Source organism: Penicillium cinerascens (assembly GCF_028974065.1).
Source record: "Penicillium cinerascens strain IBT 15544 chromosome Unknown contig_24_segment0_segment0, whole genome shotgun sequence".
In the NCBI taxonomy this organism is placed as follows: Eukaryota; Fungi; Ascomycota; class Eurotiomycetes; order Eurotiales; family Aspergillaceae; genus Penicillium; species Penicillium cinerascens.
In genome coordinates, this window is record NW_026695290.1 from 2830889 (window position 1) to 2852514 (window position 21626).

A 21626-nucleotide genomic window follows, 5' to 3' on the forward strand; every position below is an offset into this window, starting at 1 on the left:
AACTGTATTATCGTAGTTTATGCAGTTTTTACCGGCTCTGTGTTGGACTCGTTCCAGCAGACAAGAAACGTACCTAACTGTATTCTCATGCTCATTTATTAATATTAATGTCGTGTATGCAAACTTTCGACAACCATGCATAACAAGGAAATGCTCAACTGATTAATGGATATCGTTAAACCTGAACCAGCACTTGGGCATCAAAAAACCCCTAATAAAACCTTGCCAACCAACTCCGCCTCTTCGAAACCCTCCTGAATTCATCAACCGCCGGACTAACAGCCTTCAGCCCATCATCAACCTCCATCTGCTGAAGCCCCTTATAACTCGTATCCTCCCTCCCATCTGCATAGTTCCCCGGGCTTCCCACATCCTCTCCTTTAGCGTGAATGTAATAATGCGCATCCAGCTCCTCCATCCCAATAACCCACCTCTCCTTTAACTGCCTGCCCACAGGCCCACCCCCACAAGCACCCTGCAGTCTCGAACTCTGTGGGCTATTAACCGCCAGCGCGAAGAGGTTCTGCGGCTCCGTGAAGTCCGTTATCTGGTGGCCCCTGGCCTCGACGATCATGAAGACCAGACACACGGCGGACGTGAGGAAGGCGAAGGTCAGGATTACGTAGAAGACGCCCTGCCATTTCTCTGTTCCGCCGGACGCGTAGTTGACGGCCTGTAGTGTGGCGGAGAAGTGTTGATAGGCTGGGGAAGATAGCATATCCGGTGGTGCGGTGTAATTCCAGCCTTGCACGAAGGGGGAGTCTTGGGAGCTGAGGATTAAGGTGCTGCCTGCCAATACGGCGAGGGCCTCGGAAACGGAAGGGAGGGTTGGGTTGAGGGTGTATGTGTTGCTGGAATTGGAGTGTGATGGCATCATCTGCATGATTACACGCTCTGTGCTGGCTTGGGAGGCTGTGATTCCCGAGCCGAGACTTAGAGCGCTGGCCCATTCTGTGGCGACGTTTTTCCAGTCGGGGGACCAGAGGCCTTCTACGAAGGAGGGGTCTTTGTGGTTGTATTGGAGGGGGTTGGATTCGTCTTCGCAGTGCGAGGAGAGGAAGGCGCCTGAAGAGGCGGTGTCGTAGCGTGTTGAGCAGACTCCTGTTTCTTTGGCGCGGATTGAGCACATGACGTAATCCGGATTTGAGATGGAGGGTTTGCCTAGGAGGTAGATTGCGTCCGTAGGCCAGATGCCTGTTGTGTTGAGGATTGTGTTGTTGGGTACGGGGTAGGTGCCGAAGACTGGTGGGCGTTGGCCATATTTTGGGCCGAAGCCGAAGAGGTCGTCGACGACGGTGCTATTTAGCCAGGATGGATATGTGGGGATGTTGGATGGCGGGGAGATACTGTATTCTGTTGCGCTGAAGTTGGAGTCGGGCCAAGAGGAGTATACTAGTGGGGCTAGTTCGGTTTTATTCATGCCGACGCAGAGGACGTTGACAGCGGGAGAGGGGACTGAGGCTTCGATGCTGTATTTGCCTTCGCCTGATGCGTCTTGTGGTTGACGGATGTTGTTCTTGGGATCCATTGCTGCGGCGGGAATTCCGGCGTGAGGCATGGCCATGGTAATGTTGTTGACCATGCGGTCGTGCTTCAAGGACAGCTCCGTGATATTCTGAATTTCGATCCAGGTACCAATGACAGTGGTGTTATCCCAGATAGAGCCAGTGGGCTTGGGTCGTGACTGTAGTTGATCGGATGTTTGGTTGCTACTCTGTATGAGATCGTTCCAAGCTGACAGCCACTGCTCGAAGTTGTGATAGGCCTGGCCGACATGTTCCATCTGGAGACATGTCGTGTTGCGATACACAGGATCCATGGTGATAGGAATTGGAGTTTGGCATCTGTATGCGAGGAACTCGGGATTGCCCCAGCTGGCATATACTTTGCCCCAGAGGATGGTTGGCTGTAGTGGACCCATGGAGAGCTTTGGTGATACTGGCGATGTGTTAGCGCTTGCACATGTCAGGCTGCATTGATGCCGACTTACCTAGAGCCTCAGCTGCAGTCGTGTAGAGCATGGCTACGAACGTCGCAATCAAGGCAATGAGACCGAGAAACGTGAGCGCTGAGTAGCGCAGTGTCTCCCAGTGGACAATCATGGAACCGGGCTGCATGATCCAAGCCCTCATACTCATATCTGAAATACTCACACCTTGTGAGTCTTTGGTCACTGCCCGACGACTCAACACCTGTCCCAGAAACGCAACACAAATAGTGACATAGGCCAATTCGATCGTCTTCGCGAAAAAGGCACATAGCAGATTGGCTGTCGATGCCGCCACAGACTCGCCGGACCCGAGATTCGGCCATCTCGGCTTTCGAATCGCAACGGCCAGGTACACTCCGGAGAAAACAGTCGCATAGAACGCCAGGACGAAAATCGTCACCGGGACCCACGATAGGCGTCGCTGCAGGACGGTCGTGCGGCTCGGGCAATTGCCATTGTGGTGGTGAGGAGTCGCCAGTCTCCCCTGATGTGTCTTCAAGAAGCCTGGCGTCGTCTCTGGACTCGTTTCGCTTGAGATGGAGTCTCGTTTACTCCGAGGCAATGTCTCACCAGACGGGTTGGTGATGCCCAATCCGAACTCGCGAAGTACCTCCTCCGAGAAACTCTGCCGATCCTCGCGATACGACGGGAGATAAGCGTACTCAGAGTCGGGTGAAGTACGACCCAATGGATTCCATGTTCGCTGAGGCTTTACAGTGATGAGGTCGGCCTCGGAGAGGAGTGAATGCTGCGACTCAGCCATGGGAGGTACAAACCTGGACCTGAGTACGAGGAACACGAAAAGGGAACGAAACATGCGGGGACCCTTCATTTGAAGGTCTCCGCCCAGGCTAGACTCCAGCTTAGCGCGACAAAAATAGCGGTCTAGTACTCATGCCCTCCAGCTAATTTCCGAATTTCCTACGGGGCTAAGTGCTCAGATCACCGGCGGGGGCTCTCGATCGAGTATAACGTTGTCCACTTTACGGCCCCCAATTTGCGCACTTACAAGGGTATGAACTGCTCGTCTTATTGGACACTACCTATCTTTCCCAGAACTAGACAGCCGCTAATCTGCTGGGTGTGACAGCGCTAGGCAATAGCTGCCAGTTCGAGCGAGCTTGCAAGGTTCATGCATCTAGAATGGCGTTGTTCAAATCAGCATTAAGCGCGAACAACCGGGAAGTAGGAAACCAACAATAAAGCTGACCGGCCATTGGTAGGCACGTGAGCATCTAACTTTCTATAATTATCATTTAAAGCGGACGAGAATATCTACTCTTCAAGCCCAGTTCTTTTTTAATAGTAAACTGTTAGTTTATGCAACATGTTCAACATGAGACTCGGAAATACATCTAGACTGCAGTCTAAAAGCATATCTTTTAGATCCTGGATCTCACGGAAAGCCGCGAGGATCATGGTAATTACGTACACGGTGAAGCTTATTGCTTGTCCTGTTCAGCATTAGAATTGTTGAGTGATTTGCTGATAGCCCTAGATCATAACGCTTTAGGTATTCACGTGTTCAATTATTCCAGAATAGCTTTGCGATCTTCTATCGACTAGTCCTTGGCCGTTATACTAAAATGCTAAGGATATACTGTTGGCGAATTGGAAGGATATGATCTATTGAAATTAGATATTCAAGACAAGGAATATTAACGAATTTTATGTATAGGAAGATGATAATACTCCGAGATCCACAGTTCTAGATTAGCAACAGCAAGGGCTTAGAGGAAGGCCGAGAAGAATAGACCTTTTTATAAAGTACCATGTTTTGACTGCTGTTTATGTTGAGGCGACAAACCAATAACTATGGATAGGGATTGACGGGAAAGTATCAACCCACAAAACCCCAATACGTTCTCGAGGTAATTCCACTATCCACAGACCATATCCACAGACCTCACTTGGCTCGATGTTCCTCAATTAACTGGCGCAACATCTCAGCCGCAGTGACCGCAAAGTCGGGATCATTGATCTGACGTTCTTCGCGGATGACTGGAATCCCAATGTCACGCAGTTCATCTTCCAGCGTAGCAAAGAGGACCTCATCCGCCTCAGGATCCCAGAATGCGTGTCCAGGCACATCAAGCATGCTCACTCCACCAGTAGGAAGCAAAATCCTCGTCCATTTCACGCCATCACCCCGTACATTCTTCGCAATAACCTTCCCAATCTTCGCACACTCCTCGCGTGTAGTCCGCATAAGCGTAACGGTAGGGTTGTGATGATGAAACACCCTCCCATTCTCCCCCTTCAAAAACTCCCCAGGAACACTCTCAGGCGTCCCGAAATTGACCATATCACAAGCCCCAACACTAACAACCCTCGGCAAATCCCTCTTCGTCGCAGCACACAACCTGCTCTCCCCAGCACTCAACACCCCCCCAACAACCTCGTCACAAATCTCCGTCGTCGTCAAATCAAGCACAGCATCCAACACTCCCTCCTGCACCAACCTCTCCAAAGCCCTCCCCCCAGACCCAGTAGCATGGAACACATAAACCTCACAACCAGGCATCACTTCCTCAAGATACTCCCTCGCCCGCGTAACCGCAGGCGTGGTAACACCAAACATCGAAATCCCAATCCGCGGCCCCTCTGCGGCAGACTCATCCTCGTCCATTTTTGACAAGTAGAAAGACGCCATCCCCGAGATCGCACCGGCCGCATTCCCAAGGACAGTCTCAAGCACCCGATTCCGCCCCGCGATATCAACAACACTATACATCATGCAAATATCCGTCTCCCCAACATAAGGCCCCACATCCCCAGACGCCATGGTCGAGACCATTAATTTCGGGAATCCCACCGGTAACGCATCGCGCATAAGTGCTGTAGCTAGTGCAGTGCCGCAAGACCCTCCTATACCCATAACACCGTGGATGCGCTTTTCCTGGAAGAGGGTTTGGACGGTTGCCGTGGCGTGGGGTATTAGCGCGGTTATGTAGTCGGAGCGGTCGAGGTGGGAGATGGATTCTTTGTTAGAGGCGTGGGCGAGGATGTCGGCGTGGGTGATTGAAATTGAGGGGTCGGTGGACGCGTTGCGGCCTATGTCTATTATGAGAGTCTTGCATGCTGAGAGGCGGGATTGCGTGTAGAGGAGCTCGGGGAGTTTGGTGTCGCATGTTCCTAGGAGGAGAATTGTTGGGAGTGTCATTTTAATATCTTAGGATGAGTCATTGCGAAGGAGTAAATGGTGTGCTTTGAGCAGTTAGGTAGGTGAGGGGTTGCAACGTCACGCGCGGTGGTGCAAGGTGCAGGGTGCAGCTATACTTCGCGGTGGGGCACGGGATGGGAGATGCGTCCGAGAGGTTGAGGATCAGATGTAAGTATGGGACAATTTGATTCCAAGGTTGCTGACTGAATATGAGACTTCCATGGCCAACAATTCTACATCTTGGAGAACAGCTTTTACATTACGGATGAAGAAAAGATTCAGAAGCGAGTTGTACTCTACTTTCATTATTTCAACTGTGCAGCCAAGTAGACCAGCACAGGACTAAGGTATCAAGAAAAGAAAAGGATCCCATCCGTACGCAGTGTTGAATGCAAGACCATCCCAGGTCAACCCACGCCAGTAAACAGAAAACAAGCACACTTCATCTCCCTCACCACCGAGGGAGCCACACTTTTATGCCGTTGAAGACAACCACTTTTGAGTTCAATGTTGATGAAGAACCCGATAAATGCCAATCGTAACATCGTCGAATCATGTTGAAAGTCTATATCTCAAGAAAGAATCATAGAAATAGCGGACGCAATTGGAGGAAAAAAGGGGAAGGTAGAGTGCGCTTAGTAGCGGTAGATCTCGCTCTTGAAGGGACCGTTGACATCGAGGCCGAGGTACTCGGCCTGGACGGGGGTCAGCTTGGTGAGCTTGGCGTTGACGTGGTCCAAGTGACACAGGGCAACCTGCTCGTCAAGAGCCTTGGGGAGAACGTAGACACCGACGTCCTTCTTGCCGCCCTTGCCGAACTCGATGTACTTGGCGCCGAAAGCGGCATCCTCGGCCTTGAACAGAGCGATCTGAGCAAGGACCTGGTTGGAGAAGGAGCAGGACATAACGAAGGAGGAGTGACCGGTAGCACAGCCCAGGTTGACCAGACGGCCCTCGGCGAGCAGGATGATGTGCTTGCCGTTCAGGAGGTAGCGGTCCACCTGGGGCTTGATGTTCTGGACGGACTGAGCGTTGGCCTTGAGCCAGGCAACGTCGATCTCAATGTCGAAGTGACCAATGTTGCAGACAATGGCGTCGTTGCGCATGGCCTCGAAGTGACGGCCGACAAGGATGTCACGGCAGCCAGTGGTGGTGACGAAGATCTGACCGACCTTGGCGGCCTCCTCCATGGTAGCGACCTCGTAGCCCTGGACGGCGGCCTGGAGGGCGTTGATGGGGTCAACCTCAGTGACGATAACGCGAGCACCCATGGAGTGCAGAGCTTGGGCACAGCCCTTGCCGACATCACCGTAACCGGCGACGACACCGATCTTACCGGCGATCATGACATCGGTGGCACGCTTGATACCGTCAATGAGGGACTCACGGCAGCCGTACAGGTTGTCAAACTTGGACTTGGTAACGCAGTCGTTGACGTTGATGGCGGGGACCTTGAGCTTGCCGTCCTTCAGCATGCGGTACAGGTGGTGGACACCGGTGGTGGTCTCCTCAGAGACACCGAAGCAGTCGTCGAGCATCTCGGGGTGCTTGGAGTGAACGAGGGAGGTGAGGTCACCACCGTCATCGAGGATGAGGTTGAGCTTCTTGCCATCCTTGAAGGCGAAGAGCTGCTGCTCAAGGCACCACTGGTACTCCTCCTCGGTCTCACCCTTCCAGGCGAAGACGGGAACACCGGCGGCGGCGATGGCGGCGGCGGCGTGGTCCTGGGTGGAGAAGATGTTGCAGGAGGTCCAGGTGACCTCAGCACCGAGGTGGACGAGAGTCTCGATCAGGACGGCAGTCTGGATAGCTGTAAAAGGGTCAGCTCGGTGCCTTTCTGTTTGTGTTTTGGGGCCACATACTCATGTGAAGACAACCAGCAATGCGGGCACCGGCGAGGGGCTGGTCAGCACCGTACTTCTCACGGATGGCCATGAGACCGGGCATCTCAACCTCGGAGAGCTCGATCTCCCGGCGACCGAAGGCGGCCAGGGACTGTGAAAGGTGTTGTTAGACAATGGGATGATGAGAGGTGAGACGAGGGGCACGTACGATGTCAGCGACCTTGAACTTCTGAGCGGGGGCAGCCATGATGTATGGTTGGAATTAGGATACTGGAGAAGGTCTGTCAGTATTAGGTGACGGGAATGGAAATGGAATTGAAGGGATCGTACGAAGAAATAAGAGGATGAGGATGAGGATGAGAATGAGAGAGGGAAAAAGGAAAAGAGGAAAAGGAGGGAGGTGCAGATCCAGAGGAGGGGGAACCTTGGAAAACTCTCTGCGGTTACTAAGGGGAGGGACCGTTGACAAGTAATGGTACCCACATTCATGTGGCATCAACCATACATAATAAGGTACCGGTACCTTGTGATCAGCCCCACCATAGCGGGGGTCTGGCGCTTAGTCACCTAGTCGGCATGCCCTCCGTTCGTTGATGCCGAGTGGTCTTTACTTCGCAACATACACGTGTTATCAAAGAGTACCATTATTCGTAATACATCATGGCCTCTAAAGGCAGAAAAGTAGAAGCCGTCGCTGTCAAATACCGCTAGAACAAGACACAAAGCTGCAACCGAATCGCTCGTGTGTTGACCCAGGACATGTCTCGTCTAGAAACGGGGAAACATTTCGGAGTAAGAATGACACGGAAACGAAAAATAGAGAAAAGAAAGAACAATTGGTGCTAAAGCACGGGTGCAATCAATTTTGTCATCAATCCATAAATCATGACCCATCGTACGCGAGAAAGTGCACTAGTAGGCGATCTGCGCTGGATCCGTGCTGGCCCCATACGGATTTCCATCGTGATAGGAAAAACCGTGAGCCGGGGACTCAGGGTACTCAATCTCATCCGGCCAGCGATTTCGGCCGGGCGCCGAACCCTGGCTGTGAGATCGTTTCTGCTCACGCTGCTGACGTTGCTGACGCTTGACAGCCCGTTCGACGCACTTGTGCTTGAAGTGACTGTTTTCCTTGCGCTTCTCATTGGCCTCCTTCCATTCTCCATAAGCACCCTTAATACCGAGGGCAGCAAGACCGACACTGAAGGCATCAATGGTATTCGCTTTCATGCGACGTTTGCGAGCCTCTTCAGTTGTAATCTTTCCCTCCTCCAATTCCTTCATGCGCTGCTTCCGCTTCTGCACGCCGCCGTACACTCCATGCGCCGCGTGGATAGTCGCCACAGTAGCAAGACCCGTGGTTAGCAACATGTCGCGCTTCAGTTTCTTCGATTGCTTCTTCTCATCATTACTATCACCTAAGTCAGAATTGGTGTCGGAGCAGTCGCAACCGTCGTCAGCCGATTGAGCGCGTGTGCCATTCGCGCCGCGCGGTGCACTGTTTTGATCTTGGGGGATTGAATTTCGTTCGTTCATGGAACGATATAAACCTACATCTCTCGAGCCTCTGCCCCTTCTCGTGTCCCTGCTGACTCTGCTGCGATAGTCGCTATCTGCGTCCGAATCAGAATACTCGTCAGACTGGGGGTCATGACGACGACGTCGCTCCCCACGACGATCATAATCGCGATCGTCGCGGTCTCGGCTCCGCTCTTTGGATTCTTCTCCGATGCCCAGGGCAGCCATGCCCTTGTTGATGTAGTCTGAAACGCTCTTGCTGCGCTTCTTAGACCCGCGACGGTCATCATCACTGTCTTCAGATCCGCGGCCGCGATGCCGGGATCGTGAGCGAGACACTCGGTCATATATCTCTTTGCCCGCAGCTGCCAGAACACCAGTAGCGGCGAGATCCTTGAGACCACCACCGGAGGAACGACTGCGGCCATTTTTGTTACGGCTGCGAGACTGGGATCGGTCCCCGTTGACGAAGTGGTTGGTGGCCAGGCCTGCAAGGGTAGATTCGATGATGTGACGAGTTCCGTGCTTGTTGGGGTTCTTGTCGACAAGACCGTCGGTGCCGGCCGCAGTCACAGCAGCAGTGAGGATGCGCTTGCCTTTGTCACCGGTCCATTCGCCGGGGTCTTTGCGGGATCGGAAGGCTTCGACAGCACCAGCCGTCAACGCGGCACGGGCTGCCTGGGCGATTCGTTGCTCACTGCGCTGGCGGCTCCGACCGGAGCGACCACCTCGATCACGGCTGCGAGATCTGGATGACGAATAAGATGATCTGTCACCGTGGCGCGAGTAGGATCTTTGACGGCCACGGCGATCACGGTCGCGGTCTGAACGTTTGGACGATGAAGCCGCAGTGCCGAGGCCGAGGGCACCAAGGGCAGTCTCGCCGAAAGACTTGCGGCGTCTGTGACGCGGTGGGGAAGGGCCGGAAGAAGAAGAAGAAGCAGAGTCGTATCTGGAGCGACGCGGACCTGCACCATTGTTGTCAGCAAACCACTCGTCTCTCATTTCAGCAATGAGATTACTTACGGCGATCGTCGTAATTCTTTGACCGTCTCGGACGCGAGTTATAGGGATCGTAGGCACCAACCGACGATGACCGTCGCACGTTTTCATAAACAGGGTGTCGCGATCGTCTGGAGTCATAGCCGCGCTCGTAGACATAGTCCGAACCCGGGGGATAATCGCGCTGGATTTCCTCGACGGAGTCATTGCCCGCGCGAGGATAAACCTCTCTCTCGTGGCGCGAGTTACCCCGCGGGTCGTTATAATAGTCTGCAGCATAACCTGCAGCCGGGCGACGGTCGCGCGGGTAGTACCGACGATCCTCGTAATACGCCATTGTGGAAGGGGGGGGGGAAAGAAAGCAAAGACAAAAGTCGGAAGTGAGAACTTTCCACCGTTCACTGGGAGTAGTTGATGAAGAACAAAGCAGTCAGAGTCAGGCGAGAGTCAGATCTAAGCGGGGCAGAGTGGCGTGACGTCGATTCGGGCGCAGGGATCAGCTGGGGCTGGTCGTCACTTGGCAGTGGCTGAGAGAATTCGGTTTCACGGGGAATATACCATCCATGTTGTGGTGAGACGAAGACTGACATTCGCGATCAGGGGCTTCCATTCATATATCTACCTGCTATGTGTTGTCAATGACGTCTGGAAACATGTCTTGGAGATATTCACCCATCGAATGAGACGGCCGCGCGCTCGAGGCCCTGTATCAGCCATAGCGCGCGACGTCATCCTGCAGTTAATGTGGCTGGACCATCAGGGAAGTTGCTAGCCCTACAGTCGTGTTCGCTCTTGACCGCTCATCGCACCTCTCAGGCATGCTGAAACGCAGTGTCGATCCAGGAATGTTTACATGGGGTTATAGATCCGGCAAAGTCCTCGTTCCACGGCTCAACCCTCGGCCGGCCCCGCGATTCCGTAGAATTCTTTTCCCTACGATTTGTGGCACATAAATGTCTCTTGGTGCAGCCAGAACTGGTCACACATGGTCCTTTCTTTCATGGTCATCCTTGCAAAGTACTATACATGAGAACATGGCAACACTTTCCCTTTCCATGCCGGAACTGCGCCAAATCTTCCCACACAGCGACTCAAAAATTCAGATGCAATGATACATGGGGAGTATACAGCAGGGAATGAAACACAATGACACCAATAAGAAAAAGCCGTCATAGAACATCTGGGGCCTGGGCCTCTCGGCAGATCTGAGATGAAATCCCGAGGGTGGGCCATCCGGGAACATCCATTGACGTAAACGTAGGTCTGGTTTCGGCGTATCCAATGGAGAATCCATGACAAGGAAATGCGCGAAAGATCGAAGAGTTAGATCACACTGCGCAGCAGTGTTTGAAAAGCACGGTCGTCAGGTAAACGAATCAAATTCGTATGCGGGATTTGAGGGAGAAGGAATCGGGTATTAGGAGCGGTATCGTTTGACCGTCTTGGAGCAACTTTTCATGAAGGATGCTGCTGCTGTTCACTGCCATGTGGAGGCATGACACTCGCATCTGTTGACTGACTGACGGTCCGACTGTGCGTGCTGGGCGCATAGCTAGACTCGGCTCGACCCATTGCCCACCTGCCATCCGTCTCGGGCTCAGAGGTTGACCGCATATCTTGGGAGTGGGTGCGATGAGTGCGGATGTGCTGTTTCATGTTGTCCTTGCGGGTAAATGCCTTGTTGCAGATGGGGCAATGCACACTCTTCTCGCCCGTGTGCTTCTTGCCGTGGCGAGCGGCGTGACCAGACGTCGTGAAAGTAGCGGAGCACCCGTGGCTTGCGGAATAAGGGCACGGATATTTGTTCTTTCGCCCGGTACCCCGGGATCCCCCCGACTGTGATTTCGTTTCCTGGGAGCTGGACGGCATCTCGGGCGGCGTCCTGGGCGCCGCGGGCCCGCGCGACGGATATCGTGAGCCATGTCGATGGTCCTGCTGCGCATACGGGTGGTATCCCGAAACTGACTGGCTCGTCAGATAGTCATAGACAGAGCCTTCCGAAGAGCCCGGCGAGGTGGGCTGCGCGGTTTCGGTTACCGGGTCCAACGTGTGCCGGGTGGCTCGCGGCGAGGTCATGGGCGACTCAGACGATGCATGCGGGCGGACGTACTGGGAGTCGATGGCGGGTGGAGGAAGCTCCTGGTCTGATTGCGAGTACAATGATGAAGACTGATTTCGACTAAGTCTGAGGTTGGACCGGACAGCAAACGACGGATGATCGTCATTGTTTAGGATCGATACAATGCTCGTCCTGCTACTGGACATTTCCTCTGAACCCCAATGAGCGGTCACCGGGGCTGGAAAGTTATACTGAACGGAGGGGACGAAAGTAAGTAATTTGATACGGAAATTGACTCGGTAGGCCCTCTCGGTCGGGCTGGAAGCTCGAGATGACTCGAGGGAATTGGGATGTGCCGAAAAGGCCGTTTGGGGAAAGGGAAAAGAGGGCAGAGAGAGGGAAAGGGAGAGGCTCTCATGTCTCCGGAGAGGCACTCAGCAAACGCACCAGTTCTCGAAAGATGTTTGTCCTTTGCGTCGTACAACACGTCGACAACATTAGGCCCTAAGTTGGCGCTTGCCTGCAGACCTGCCAGAAAGCCCGATGACTCGAGCTACGTTTCCCGTTTCTTTTCGAGAAACGGGAGGCCACCGAGATTGAAGGCGAAGGCGATAGGATGATGCCACAGTCTCACGCACGCAACTGAACAGTTCCGTACCCGTGCTGGTCGACTTCCACAGCCCAGAAAGTTCCGATACCCCTTTTCAAATGGTTGAACTTTCGTTCCTTTCTCCACTAATTTGACGTGGGGAACACAATCCTTAACGGCAGTTGCGAAATGGCCTGGGGATATTGCAGGGGGGTTTAGAATCCAATACCGGTCGTCTAACTGCCTGCCGAGCACAAGTCGTTCTCTCAGAGAAAGTGCACTGCGACACGAGAATACAAGAGTCGAAAAAGAAAGGCCTGCCAGAGGCGGGAGTTCGAGATGAATTTCAGGACCAGTGGGTGGTTTGAGAGCCGATGGGGAGATAAGAAGGTTGATTGTAGGGGGAGAGATTTCGTGACAGATAATCAAGGAGGGGAAGACGGGTATCAAAGTAGGCAAAAGAATACAAGAGCAAGAAGTGTAGTCGAGAAGGGGAAAGGAAGAAGGAGAGGAAATAACGAGAACCAGAAAAAAAAAAAAGGATATCTCAGGACGTGCCAATACTAAATACGCGAAGCCAAGCTTCCAAGATTTGTACGGCGAGGTTCCCCAGAAGCTCCATGTATTAACTGTCATTCAATATCGAGGGCGCTATCGCACTCCCGGGTCGTTGAGAGTGGAGCGGGCGGATCAGGAATCCTCTTTCAGGGCGTCGAATACGGAATTAAATAAAAAAAAAAAGAAATTAAAAAACCATATCAGGTATTACCCCTAGAAGAGTGGCGCCTATACTTTCGTCGTAATGTATCAAAGAGGGCGAGAGGTCCCTTACCCACCCTGGAAACTACTGTACGGCGGTTTCTGTGCAGACACAGACCCGTTTCTGCGCCGTCTGATCCGGCCCGCGCCATCGCGACCCTGACGGGGACGAAGTCGTCAGCAAGATCTGCTCTGGCACGTAATTTATTTCCCTAGCTTATCATCATCATCCGTTCTCTATACGTGTCTTAGAAGGATCCTCTGCTCCTCTGCTCTACGATTACGCATTGAACTAAGGGCTTCGGCCGCGCAAACGAAGCCTGCGCCTGTGGATCCACTTGTACAATTCAAGAAGCATGACGGTAGGAACTGCGGGCGAATAAAAGGCCGTTTGGGCCGGCCATTCGCTCCTGTTCCATGGACCCTGGGAAAGATAACTCGCTAATAGGCCGCAGGGATTCCGAGCCCGGATTTGCCGGACACTCGGGCAAGCCATTTATACCCACCCAACATGAAAAAACCTTATGTGCCAGGCCGTATTGTACGGGATACAAGCCTTGTTGCGTGCACTATCCAAGCAGATCCAAAGATTTAGAGATGCCGTGCCAGACTAGGAATCCTAGGGCTGGAGTCCGGGGACATACGTAAGGCGATGATGTTGCGCTTGGTTGTCCAGTCCCTATTGGGAACTAACCTCCGGCTCCGAGATTTCGGGCTGTGGAGAACCTGTATTTTTCATGATCCTCCTGCCGTTCTCGTGTCTTCGTCTTGGTATTGGGTTTTACTGCAGGGCCCTGGAAATCCGATCGTGGGAGGGCGGGGACTTTTTCCCCCCCCTTGTGCAATGAACTCATGCCAGAACCCTAGATGAGTTTTCCGGCGGTCCGGTTTTCCCTCTCACGACGTGGGCGCCTTTATTTCCCGATCTACACCGAGACTTTTGCAAACAGCATTCTGCACCGAGTTTCCGGCCGTGGCGGAGATGCCTCTGATCAAAATTTCAACCCCGAATCGCCGAAGTAAAACAGCATACGTACTCGGGCCCATACTAAGCTACGATAAGGCTAGTCTACTGTAGGACTGAAAGCTTAGGGTTCAGGAGAGCAGTATGGCTTGTACGACCCCTCGTACTCGTACACGCTTGGTGCCGCCCCGCCCCGAGAAACATTCGCGCGGGGACTCTCCGCTCAACGTACGTAAGAGGGCGACGTATGAATGATGGTGATTATCTCTAGTTGTTCTCCTTCTCTTTCAAGGGTGAATCTCCAGCTTTTTGACATCTGCCAATAGCTGCTTCCGTCGTGCATGGTTGACATCCGTAGTATTCCAATTGCGTGAATAGGCCACCGCCCTTGCCCACTCCTGGACCAAGACCCAGCCACGGACCCCTCGCGCGTCAGCCAAACTGTAAGCCCACGCATCGTGAATGCCGATCAGCAGCCAAGCTTCTGCAACCCGATCTCGACCCTGTAAGAAAAAAAAAAAAAAGGTTGTTCGTGGGTCGACGCAGACACCGTTTTGGGGCGTCTCAAGCCGAGCGATGATTTGCTCGGCGCGAAGCTCTGGACGGGGTATACGTACGCAGACTACGTATATCCACACGCTGGGCTGACCAGCCCGTCCCGATCCAGCAGTTTTGCTTCCGCGTTTGACCTGACTAGTACGCTAGCTTGCCCTCACCACTGTCATGATTCGTACATCCCAGCCCTGCGAGAATTACGCCACATGATTGACTTGTCAGGGCTCTACAGTAGTGCCGTCCGTGCCGCCTCCCTAGACCCTTGTTTTACTGTAATGCGTTTTTTTGCTCGGATTCGTTTCGTTCCTCTGTGCACCCGAAATGCAGGGACTCGTGGCCATTCCCCTCCCACTTGCTGGGATCAGACTAGCTCGGCTGCAACGGGCTCCGGTTGGTCACTCTGTTTTCCACTAGCGTATTGAAGTTCGCTTATTTACGGTCGCTGTGCCACGCCTGCTCATGCCTGCCCACGCGGCCTTCGGGCCATCTACGCCATTGAAAGGATCGGGTGGCTTGAAAAAGATTAGACCACTGGTCTATTTTTTTTGTTTTGTGCTTAGTGACTTTCGGAAATGTTAAACTACGAACATCCAGGGACTCGCTTTACGGCAACTCATTTTGGGGCCGCAATCTTAATTCCAAATTACACCCTTACATAACATTACGGTACGACAAAAATGTCGGTCGGAGAAATTTAAAAAAACCCGACCGACGATACTGCCCAGTCTTCTTTAGTCCAGGCAATCACGAAGTCCAGTCCCAAGCACAACTTTATGCGTACACAGCCACAGGCCTATTTGCCCTTCCTGGTTTTCTGTAGTGCTGCCTGGTTTTCCAGAGACCCAACGTACCGGAACTATTGAATCCTATTCGACAGCTAACCCGCTTCGGCACTTCGCCCACTTCCATGGACGATCCGGCACCCGTACTTCCGACTGCTGTCGCAGCCGATCTTGGCTATGGGGCCGGGATTCTGCCTTGCTAGCCTGACACGCCTACCTACCACCGCCGATCGCTGTGGCGCATGGCATCCAGAATTGGGCTATTTCTGGTTCGTGGAGTCTGTGCTTTTCAATAGTTTGTAACAAAGTGGTCTTGGGGATAGTAGGCGGACCCGCTTGGACTGCTGTAAATAACATCATGAGTTTCGACTACGGCGTTAAGAGAGGGGTACAATATTTAACCTCCGGAGCTGTAGCTGTCTTCGGCTTCTACTCCATTGTTATCTATGGAGACGGACGGGGGTTGTGGGAATTGTTTACCACTGCGTGGCTTCTAGACCCTGCGTGCATTCTACCAACGAATACCTTACCTATTCGGGTATCCCGTTATATTCGCTGACATAACGACGCTAGCGCCCTGGTTCTCGCTTGGTGGATCGACGTTCCAGTATTGGGGCACGGGGTACACGTACGTCCACCATCTGGGTTCATGTGGCGGATATCACGATCGAAAATCTACGTGTCTTATCCCAGTGCTATGACACAATGGACGTAATCCTACCGTGGGGTGAAAAATACGAAGTGCAGCTGTATCAAGTTGCATTTGACTTTATCCGCTGTTTCAATCCCCTTGATTCTGCTGCGGAGTACGGAGTACGCTCTGCGGGGTTATTCCTTGAAAGTGTTAAACCAGCCTCCTGCAAAATTTAGGTTTCTGATGGATCCGACCAAACGTGGAGGAAGCTACGAAGTAGATAATAATCGCGGACTCATTCACGAGGCTAGCGTACTCCTTGTCCACCAAGGCGACATGCTAGTTCCAGCTTCGAGGGCTGCGTAAGCGGAAACGTCATTTTGGGACGTCGCTTCTGCGCCAGGCTGAGTGAAATTAGCTGGTTGCTTGATAGGCTGGCCCCTGCATATTTAGTGGATTTTGAATGTGGTGCCCACGAACTTCTTACGTGGATTCATGCTTTCGCATGTCTTTGGGAAATTGGGCATCACCCCTACAGGGAATCGGTAGTTTTAGCTTGCGTGGGGCTTGAACGGGAGATGGATTGGGGTTTGTTTTGGTCTGGAAAGAGACTATTCATGAACAGGTCCAGCTGGTCTGTGTCTTCCTGGAGCAAAGTGTGTGGTCGATTCGCTAGGGAAAGCCCTAGCGAATCAATGGTCAGGGCACCCGTACTCATGCCCCCAGACCGACTTTTATTATCTGGTCGATGCCATGGTCTCTGCCAACAGGATACGGTCCTTGCAGTGCTCATGAGGATCCCATTGTTGAATTAACGGGCACAGGGGCAACAGCCATACTAACAAAATCAAGCGCAATTGGAAGTTGACTCTCGACCCTCCCGTCTTGCCATTCCAATGTGAACTCTCCACGAGTACAAGAATTTCCCAATTGACTGACAGCAGGGTTACAACATCAAAGATACTCAAATAAGTTGGCTCAGCGTGGGGCTAAATTCTTTTTCCAGTCAATCGACAACAGAACTCATACTCGACGTCGAACCATTCCTTAATCGACCCTACCACCCAAAGCCCTTCTCGAAACCCACCTTGTGTCGGCGTTACAACAAATCCCGAGACATATGAACGCCCGTTGCCCCAAGCAGCACTGAGCTAGGGAGATTCAGCTAGCGCGAATGTCTCAAGCCATTTGCCGTCTTACTGCTTCATCTAAATGAAAAGACCTGCTGTCATATCCATCAGAGGATAAGACCTTTGAACTACCATGACACAAAATGCCTCTTCGGCACGAATTTCCCCAAATATACAATCCATGACATTCGACTATTAGTTAGGGATCGCCGATCGATGATCAGCCGGGAACTTTGTTTGGTTTTGTCTCACGGGAACCAGGGGCCTAGGGGGTTTAGAGCTTCTCCTGTGTTTTACAACTGTTTCATCGACGGGTTACGTTTGTTTTTGTGGGTCGCTGGAAGCCATGGCTTGCAATGCCTTTCACGAGCGGTCTCGACGTGACTAACGTGATCGTTCTCAAGTTTGGGGCCTTTCCCAATTTTGAGGCATTTAAATTTAGACCACAGGGCAGAGGTAGCTTTTGACTCTACCAATCAGGGAACCCTATAAAATTAAAGATGACAATCTCAATGTAAATCTAGCCTCCTGGCTTTTACTTTTGGTCAGGTAATCATGGGACCATACTCTGCCTCTCTTGTATTCGAAAACTAAGGTTCCCGTTGTCATACGCCCAAGTACAATGACCGGAAACAGAACAATACGGAATACAACCTTAGCTACTGTAGCGAGAAAGTATGTACGGAATAAGAACAAAAGAGAGAGCTAGATAATAAATGTAGGCAGGGGCAGACTTCCAGGACATCCTCCATCAATTGATCACATCACGACCACCTTTTTGATCTTCGGCTTTCCCCTACTCATGGTAAGATCAATCTTGAATGAACTTACGACAGTGAATCAACGAAAGGGGTATATTTATCACCAGATGGCAATCCATGTTTAACTGGTTTGTTTGAAATTCAAAAACTATGTCTTTCGAGTGACAGTTCCTTAAAGTTGTGAACCGAAAACAACCAAATTGAGATGCAGATTTGGCTGTTCGTTTTGCAATTCAAATCACAAAATCAGCCGGGATTTAAAACGCTGATACTTGCAGCTCATCTCCTTAAGAAATGTCTCAGTGCCCTCGAGGGTAGCCGGATGTACAAGCGCAATGAGGTAATTCGAGGGGCAGTGAGGGGTAACGAGAGAACGAGCGACAGCTGCAAACGATTCTTCGGACATGATCTATAGAGCTTCCAACAACGACGCAGAATTTGAATCCAGTACTGTTTCAAATTTGGATTAATTTAATTGTCCAAAATTAACTTCAACCCCTCAACCCATCATACGTTATAGAATGCCACGCCCGACAACTCGAGAGGAGGTCCTCGGGAGACTCCGCAAGACTGTAGCTGATGGCTCCATCATCGTCGGTGCTGGTGCTGGTAAGACTGCCTACTCAAGCCATGTACACCTCCAAGCCTGAAACGATCCTAAGATTTTGAACAGGCATTGGACTCTCCGCAAAGGCCGTTGAAGCTGGCGGCTGCGACCTGATCCTAGTCTACAACTCTGGCAGATTCCGCATGGCCGGTCGAGGCTCCCTCGCTGGGCTGATGCCCTACTCAGATGCAAACCAAGTCGTCGTGGAAATGATACGTCTACAATCATATGTCCAACTACGCCCCGCTAATTCTACCAGGCCAGCGAAGTCCTCCCGGTCGTCGAGAACACACCCGTCCTCGCAGGCGTCTGCGGTACCGATCCATTCCGCTCAATGCCCGCTTTCCTCGAAGAGCTGAAGAAACTCGGTTTTGTCGGCGTGCAGAACTTCCCGACGGTCGGCCTGATCGACGGCCAGTTCCGGGCGAACCTCGAGGAGACGGGGATGGGGTATGATCTTGAAGTGGAGATGATCGCAACGGCGCATAAGCTGGGGCTTGTAACAACGCCGTACGTCTTCAATAAGGAGGATGCGGTCAAGATGGCTCGCGCCGGGGCAGATGTAGTCGTTGCTCACGCTGGATTGACGACGTCCGGCTCGATCGGGGCGCGGAGTGGCCGGTCCTTGGATGACTGCGTTGGATTTGTACAGGAGATTCGCGATGCGGCAGCCGGTGTTAACCCGGATATCCTGGTGCTATGCCATGGTGGGCCAATTGCGCGCCCCAAGGATGCGGAGTTTGTGCTATCGCGGACGGTTGGGGTGCATGGGTTCTTCGGCGCAAGTAGTATGGAGCGGCTGCCGGTGGAGATCGCGATCAAAGAGAACGCGGAAGAATTTAAACGATTGAAGGTGCGGTTGCAGTAGGAAAGTGGGCGCGATGGAGTCCAGGAGAACGTCATTTGAGAAAATTAACCGGGTTTCCCTATTGACACCCAAACTGGCAATTTTCCAGCGCAGGTGGAGACGTGGGGTTGACCTGCTTCGACCGAAGTCGCCTGTCGGCTAAATTGTGACTTGGAGTACAAAGTAGCACCAGTCTTCCCGACCTCTTCTCTCTTTCTCATTACTTGAATTGAACATCTTCGAAGAAATGGCACGCGTATTGGAAGGCAAATTCGGCATCGTCACCGGTGGATCGCGGGGTGTGTATTCCCCGCCATGCGATAAGAACGCCTCTAATCACGGCTTCAGGAATCGGCGAAGCTATTGCTCGCAACCTTGCCGCCAAGGGCTGCTCTCTGCTCTTGAACTTCACATCCGAGTCCTCACGCTCGCACACAGAAGACCTGTGTGCCTCGCTGGCCTCCGCACACGGCATCCGCTGCGAATCTGTCCAGGCTGACCTGAGCAAGCCCGAAGAGGCCGTCACAGCTATCCTCAACGCGGCAAAGGAGAAGTTTAGCTCTTCGGGCAAGCTGCAGATTGACATCCTGATCAACAATGCCGGCGTCGCGGGAGACCGCAACTTGAACGACGCTGCGCGCGGCCCCATCGCCCCGGAGCACTTTAACTGGCAGTATACGATCAACGTCCTTGCTCCGCTCCTCCTCACCCAAGCAGTCGCCCCATATCTCCCCACCGACCGCAGCGGCCGCATCGTGAATACCTCTAGTGTCTCGTCCTCGCTTGGCTTCGTAGGCCAGTCGATCTACGGTGGAACCAAGGCTGCACTAGAGTCTATGACTCGCACCTGGGCGCGCGAGCTGGCAGACCGCGCTACTGTCAACGCCGTGAACCCTGGTCCTGTCATTGGAGATATGTACTTCAAAGCGGGTGAGGATTTCTGGGGAGATATTCAGGGATTCCAGGATAATACTCCCATGAGCAAGTTGGTCGAGAGTGACCCGGACACCATGGGCCGATTGAATGAGGAGCAGATTCGCTTGATTAAGGAGAAAATGGGTGGGAGGAGACCTGCTTTTACTAGCGAAGTTGCTTGTACCGTGGGTATGCTGTGCACTCCTGATGGAATCTGGACTACCGGTAGTGTGGTCTGCGCGAACGGCGGTATGAAGATGGGCCAGTAGATACATTTAGATTATGAAAGCGATTAATTCAGTTCAACACCAGCACATGGGTGTCACCACAGAAGATTGGATAGAATTGCTAAGATACGTTACAACGGGCCCTTGTGCTTCGAATAATAAAGATGGCCATTTGTCTCTCAAGCAAGGATACCCTAGGCCACGAGGTGCTGAAGAATTGTCAGTCCAATACACCCTGGGACAACCGATAGTATCATTCAGATTTCTACCCAAATAAGAATACATCATCTTGTATCTTTTCTCCGGGAACTAAACGGTCAGTCTGATTCCACCTTTTGAGAAGAACCTCTCGCATTCTTTCAAAATGTTTCATTTGAAACCTCCTTTCCAGCTTTTGCAGTCGACAAAGTAGGCCGTATCTTTCGGCTTCGTGCGCGACTAAGAGCTCAGGTCCAATGATACCGATTGGCCACAGGAGGGTATTCTCGAAGCTAGAGCCCTCGCTCAACTGAGAAATAAGCAAGGTTGCATGGCAGGCTAGATTGGCCATATCAAACTCGAGCCGCGGCACGGTTCTGTGTGCTTGCCGTCGACATGCTATCTGTCTCATGTAAACCTTGGCCGCACAACGATAGATGGTTGATATTAACAACTTCTCATCCAAGTCCGTAATTTTGGCATCCGGGCAGGTGTCGTCACCTTCCATAGAAATGTTTTCCGATGGTATAGACGGTGACACAAACGAATCGGAAAGCCCGAAAGTAATCGAGAAACTCGGCAACCAATCAAGCCTTCCGTCCCAGGCATCAATGCAGATATCAGAAACAGTTTCACTCCCAGAACTGATTTGGGCAATCAAGTACGGAAAGTAAAATCGCCCTTGTCTGCGCATATTGCCCGATTCCTCAGGCTTCATCGAATAGACTCCATTTACCGAGAATGAAACGTCTGGTGAGCCGTCCAGTCGGGAAATGCGGAGATAATACTTCGACAAAGTCGAAGCACCAGTAGCCGTCGACTGGACAAGATCATTGTACAGGAAAATATTATGCAGGAACCAAAATGCATAACGCTGTTGATTCCCACGCAGGACCGACTCCAAGGTCTTCCTATTCGCCGGACTTTCCAGTCGATCAAACAAGTCTGCAAGAAAGGCCAGATGAGGCATCCAATTGGCCTTCCCATCGCCTACAATCTTTTCATAGAGGAGCAGACAGACACAGCACGCTAGTGTAAAGAGTATACTTTTTTCCCCCTGTGTAACCCTCGGATCTCTGCCG

At 52.3% G+C, this 21626-nt stretch overlaps 7 protein-coding genes across 7 annotated transcripts; 2 read left to right on the forward strand and 5 right to left on the reverse strand.

Annotated features, from left to right (window-relative positions):
• Nucleotides 1–211: 211 nt before the first annotated feature.
• Nucleotides 212–2753, reverse strand: N7498_004164 (uncharacterized protein; the record flags this gene model as incomplete). Its single annotated transcript, XM_058451226.1, has 2 exons — nt 212–1938; nt 1991–2753. 2 exons carry the CDS (start codon nt 2751–2753, stop codon nt 212–214), a joined length of 2490 nt encoding a protein of 829 aa, XP_058310688.1.
• A 1143-nt stretch (nt 2754–3896) lies between these two features.
• N7498_004165 (Tm-1-like ATP-binding domain-containing protein) lies at nt 3897–5153 on the reverse strand (the record flags this gene model as incomplete). Its single annotated transcript, XM_058451227.1, has 1 exon — nt 3897–5153. The coding sequence occupies one exon, from the start codon at nt 5151–5153 to the stop codon at nt 3897–3899; it is 1257 nt and encodes a 418-aa protein (XP_058310689.1).
• Nucleotides 5154–5428: 275 nt separating this feature from the next.
• Nucleotides 5429–7387, reverse strand: N7498_004166 (adenosylhomocysteinase). Its single transcript, XM_058451228.1, has 4 exons — nt 7328–7387; nt 7206–7267; nt 7016–7148; nt 5429–6963 (listed from the first exon to the last, which is right to left on the reverse strand). Exons 2-4 carry the CDS (start codon nt 7242–7244, stop codon nt 5789–5791), a joined length of 1347 nt encoding a protein of 448 aa, XP_058310690.1. The 5' UTR covers nt 7245–7267; nt 7328–7387; the 3' UTR covers nt 5429–5788.
• A 522-nt stretch (nt 7388–7909) lies between these two features.
• Nucleotides 7910–9854, reverse strand: N7498_004167 (uncharacterized protein; the record flags this gene model as incomplete). Its single annotated transcript, XM_058451229.1, has 2 exons — nt 7910–9483; nt 9542–9854. 2 exons carry the CDS (start codon nt 9852–9854, stop codon nt 7910–7912), a joined length of 1887 nt encoding a protein of 628 aa, XP_058310691.1.
• A 1118-nt stretch (nt 9855–10972) lies between these two features.
• On the reverse strand, nt 10973–11782 carry N7498_004168 (C2H2-type zinc finger protein; the record flags this gene model as incomplete). Its single annotated transcript, XM_058451230.1, has 1 exon — nt 10973–11782. The coding sequence occupies one exon, from the start codon at nt 11780–11782 to the stop codon at nt 10973–10975; it is 810 nt and encodes a 269-aa protein (XP_058310692.1).
• Nucleotides 11783–18271: 6489 nt separating this feature from the next.
• N7498_004169 (TIM-barrel enzyme family protein) lies at nt 18272–19225 on the forward strand (the record flags this gene model as incomplete). The annotated part of the gene is made up of 3 exons (XM_058451231.1): nt 18272–18359; nt 18424–18587; nt 18617–19225. 3 exons carry the CDS (start codon nt 18272–18274, stop codon nt 19223–19225), a joined length of 861 nt encoding a protein of 286 aa, XP_058310693.1.
• A 226-nt stretch (nt 19226–19451) lies between these two features.
• Nucleotides 19452–20388, forward strand: N7498_004170 (SDR family NAD(P)-dependent oxidoreductase; the record flags this gene model as incomplete). Its single annotated transcript, XM_058451232.1, has 2 exons — nt 19452–19503; nt 19553–20388. The coding sequence occupies 2 exons, from the start codon at nt 19452–19454 to the stop codon at nt 20386–20388; spliced, it is 888 nt and encodes a 295-aa protein (XP_058310694.1).
• Nucleotides 20389–21626: the final 1238 nt, after the last annotated feature.

Coding starts and splice junctions, on each gene's coding strand:
- N7498_004166 (XM_058451228.1), bottom strand. CDS start 7,244: ATGGCTGCCCCCGCTCAGAAGTTCAAGGTCGCTGACATC. Junction 7,149..7,205: donor AGTTCAAGGTCGCTGACATC/GTACGTGCCCCT, acceptor CACCTTTCACAG/TCCCTGGCCGCCTTCGGTCG. Junction 6,964..7,015: donor TGCTGGTTGTCTTCACATGA/GTATGTGGCCCC, acceptor ACCCTTTTACAG/CTATCCAGACTGCCGTCCTG.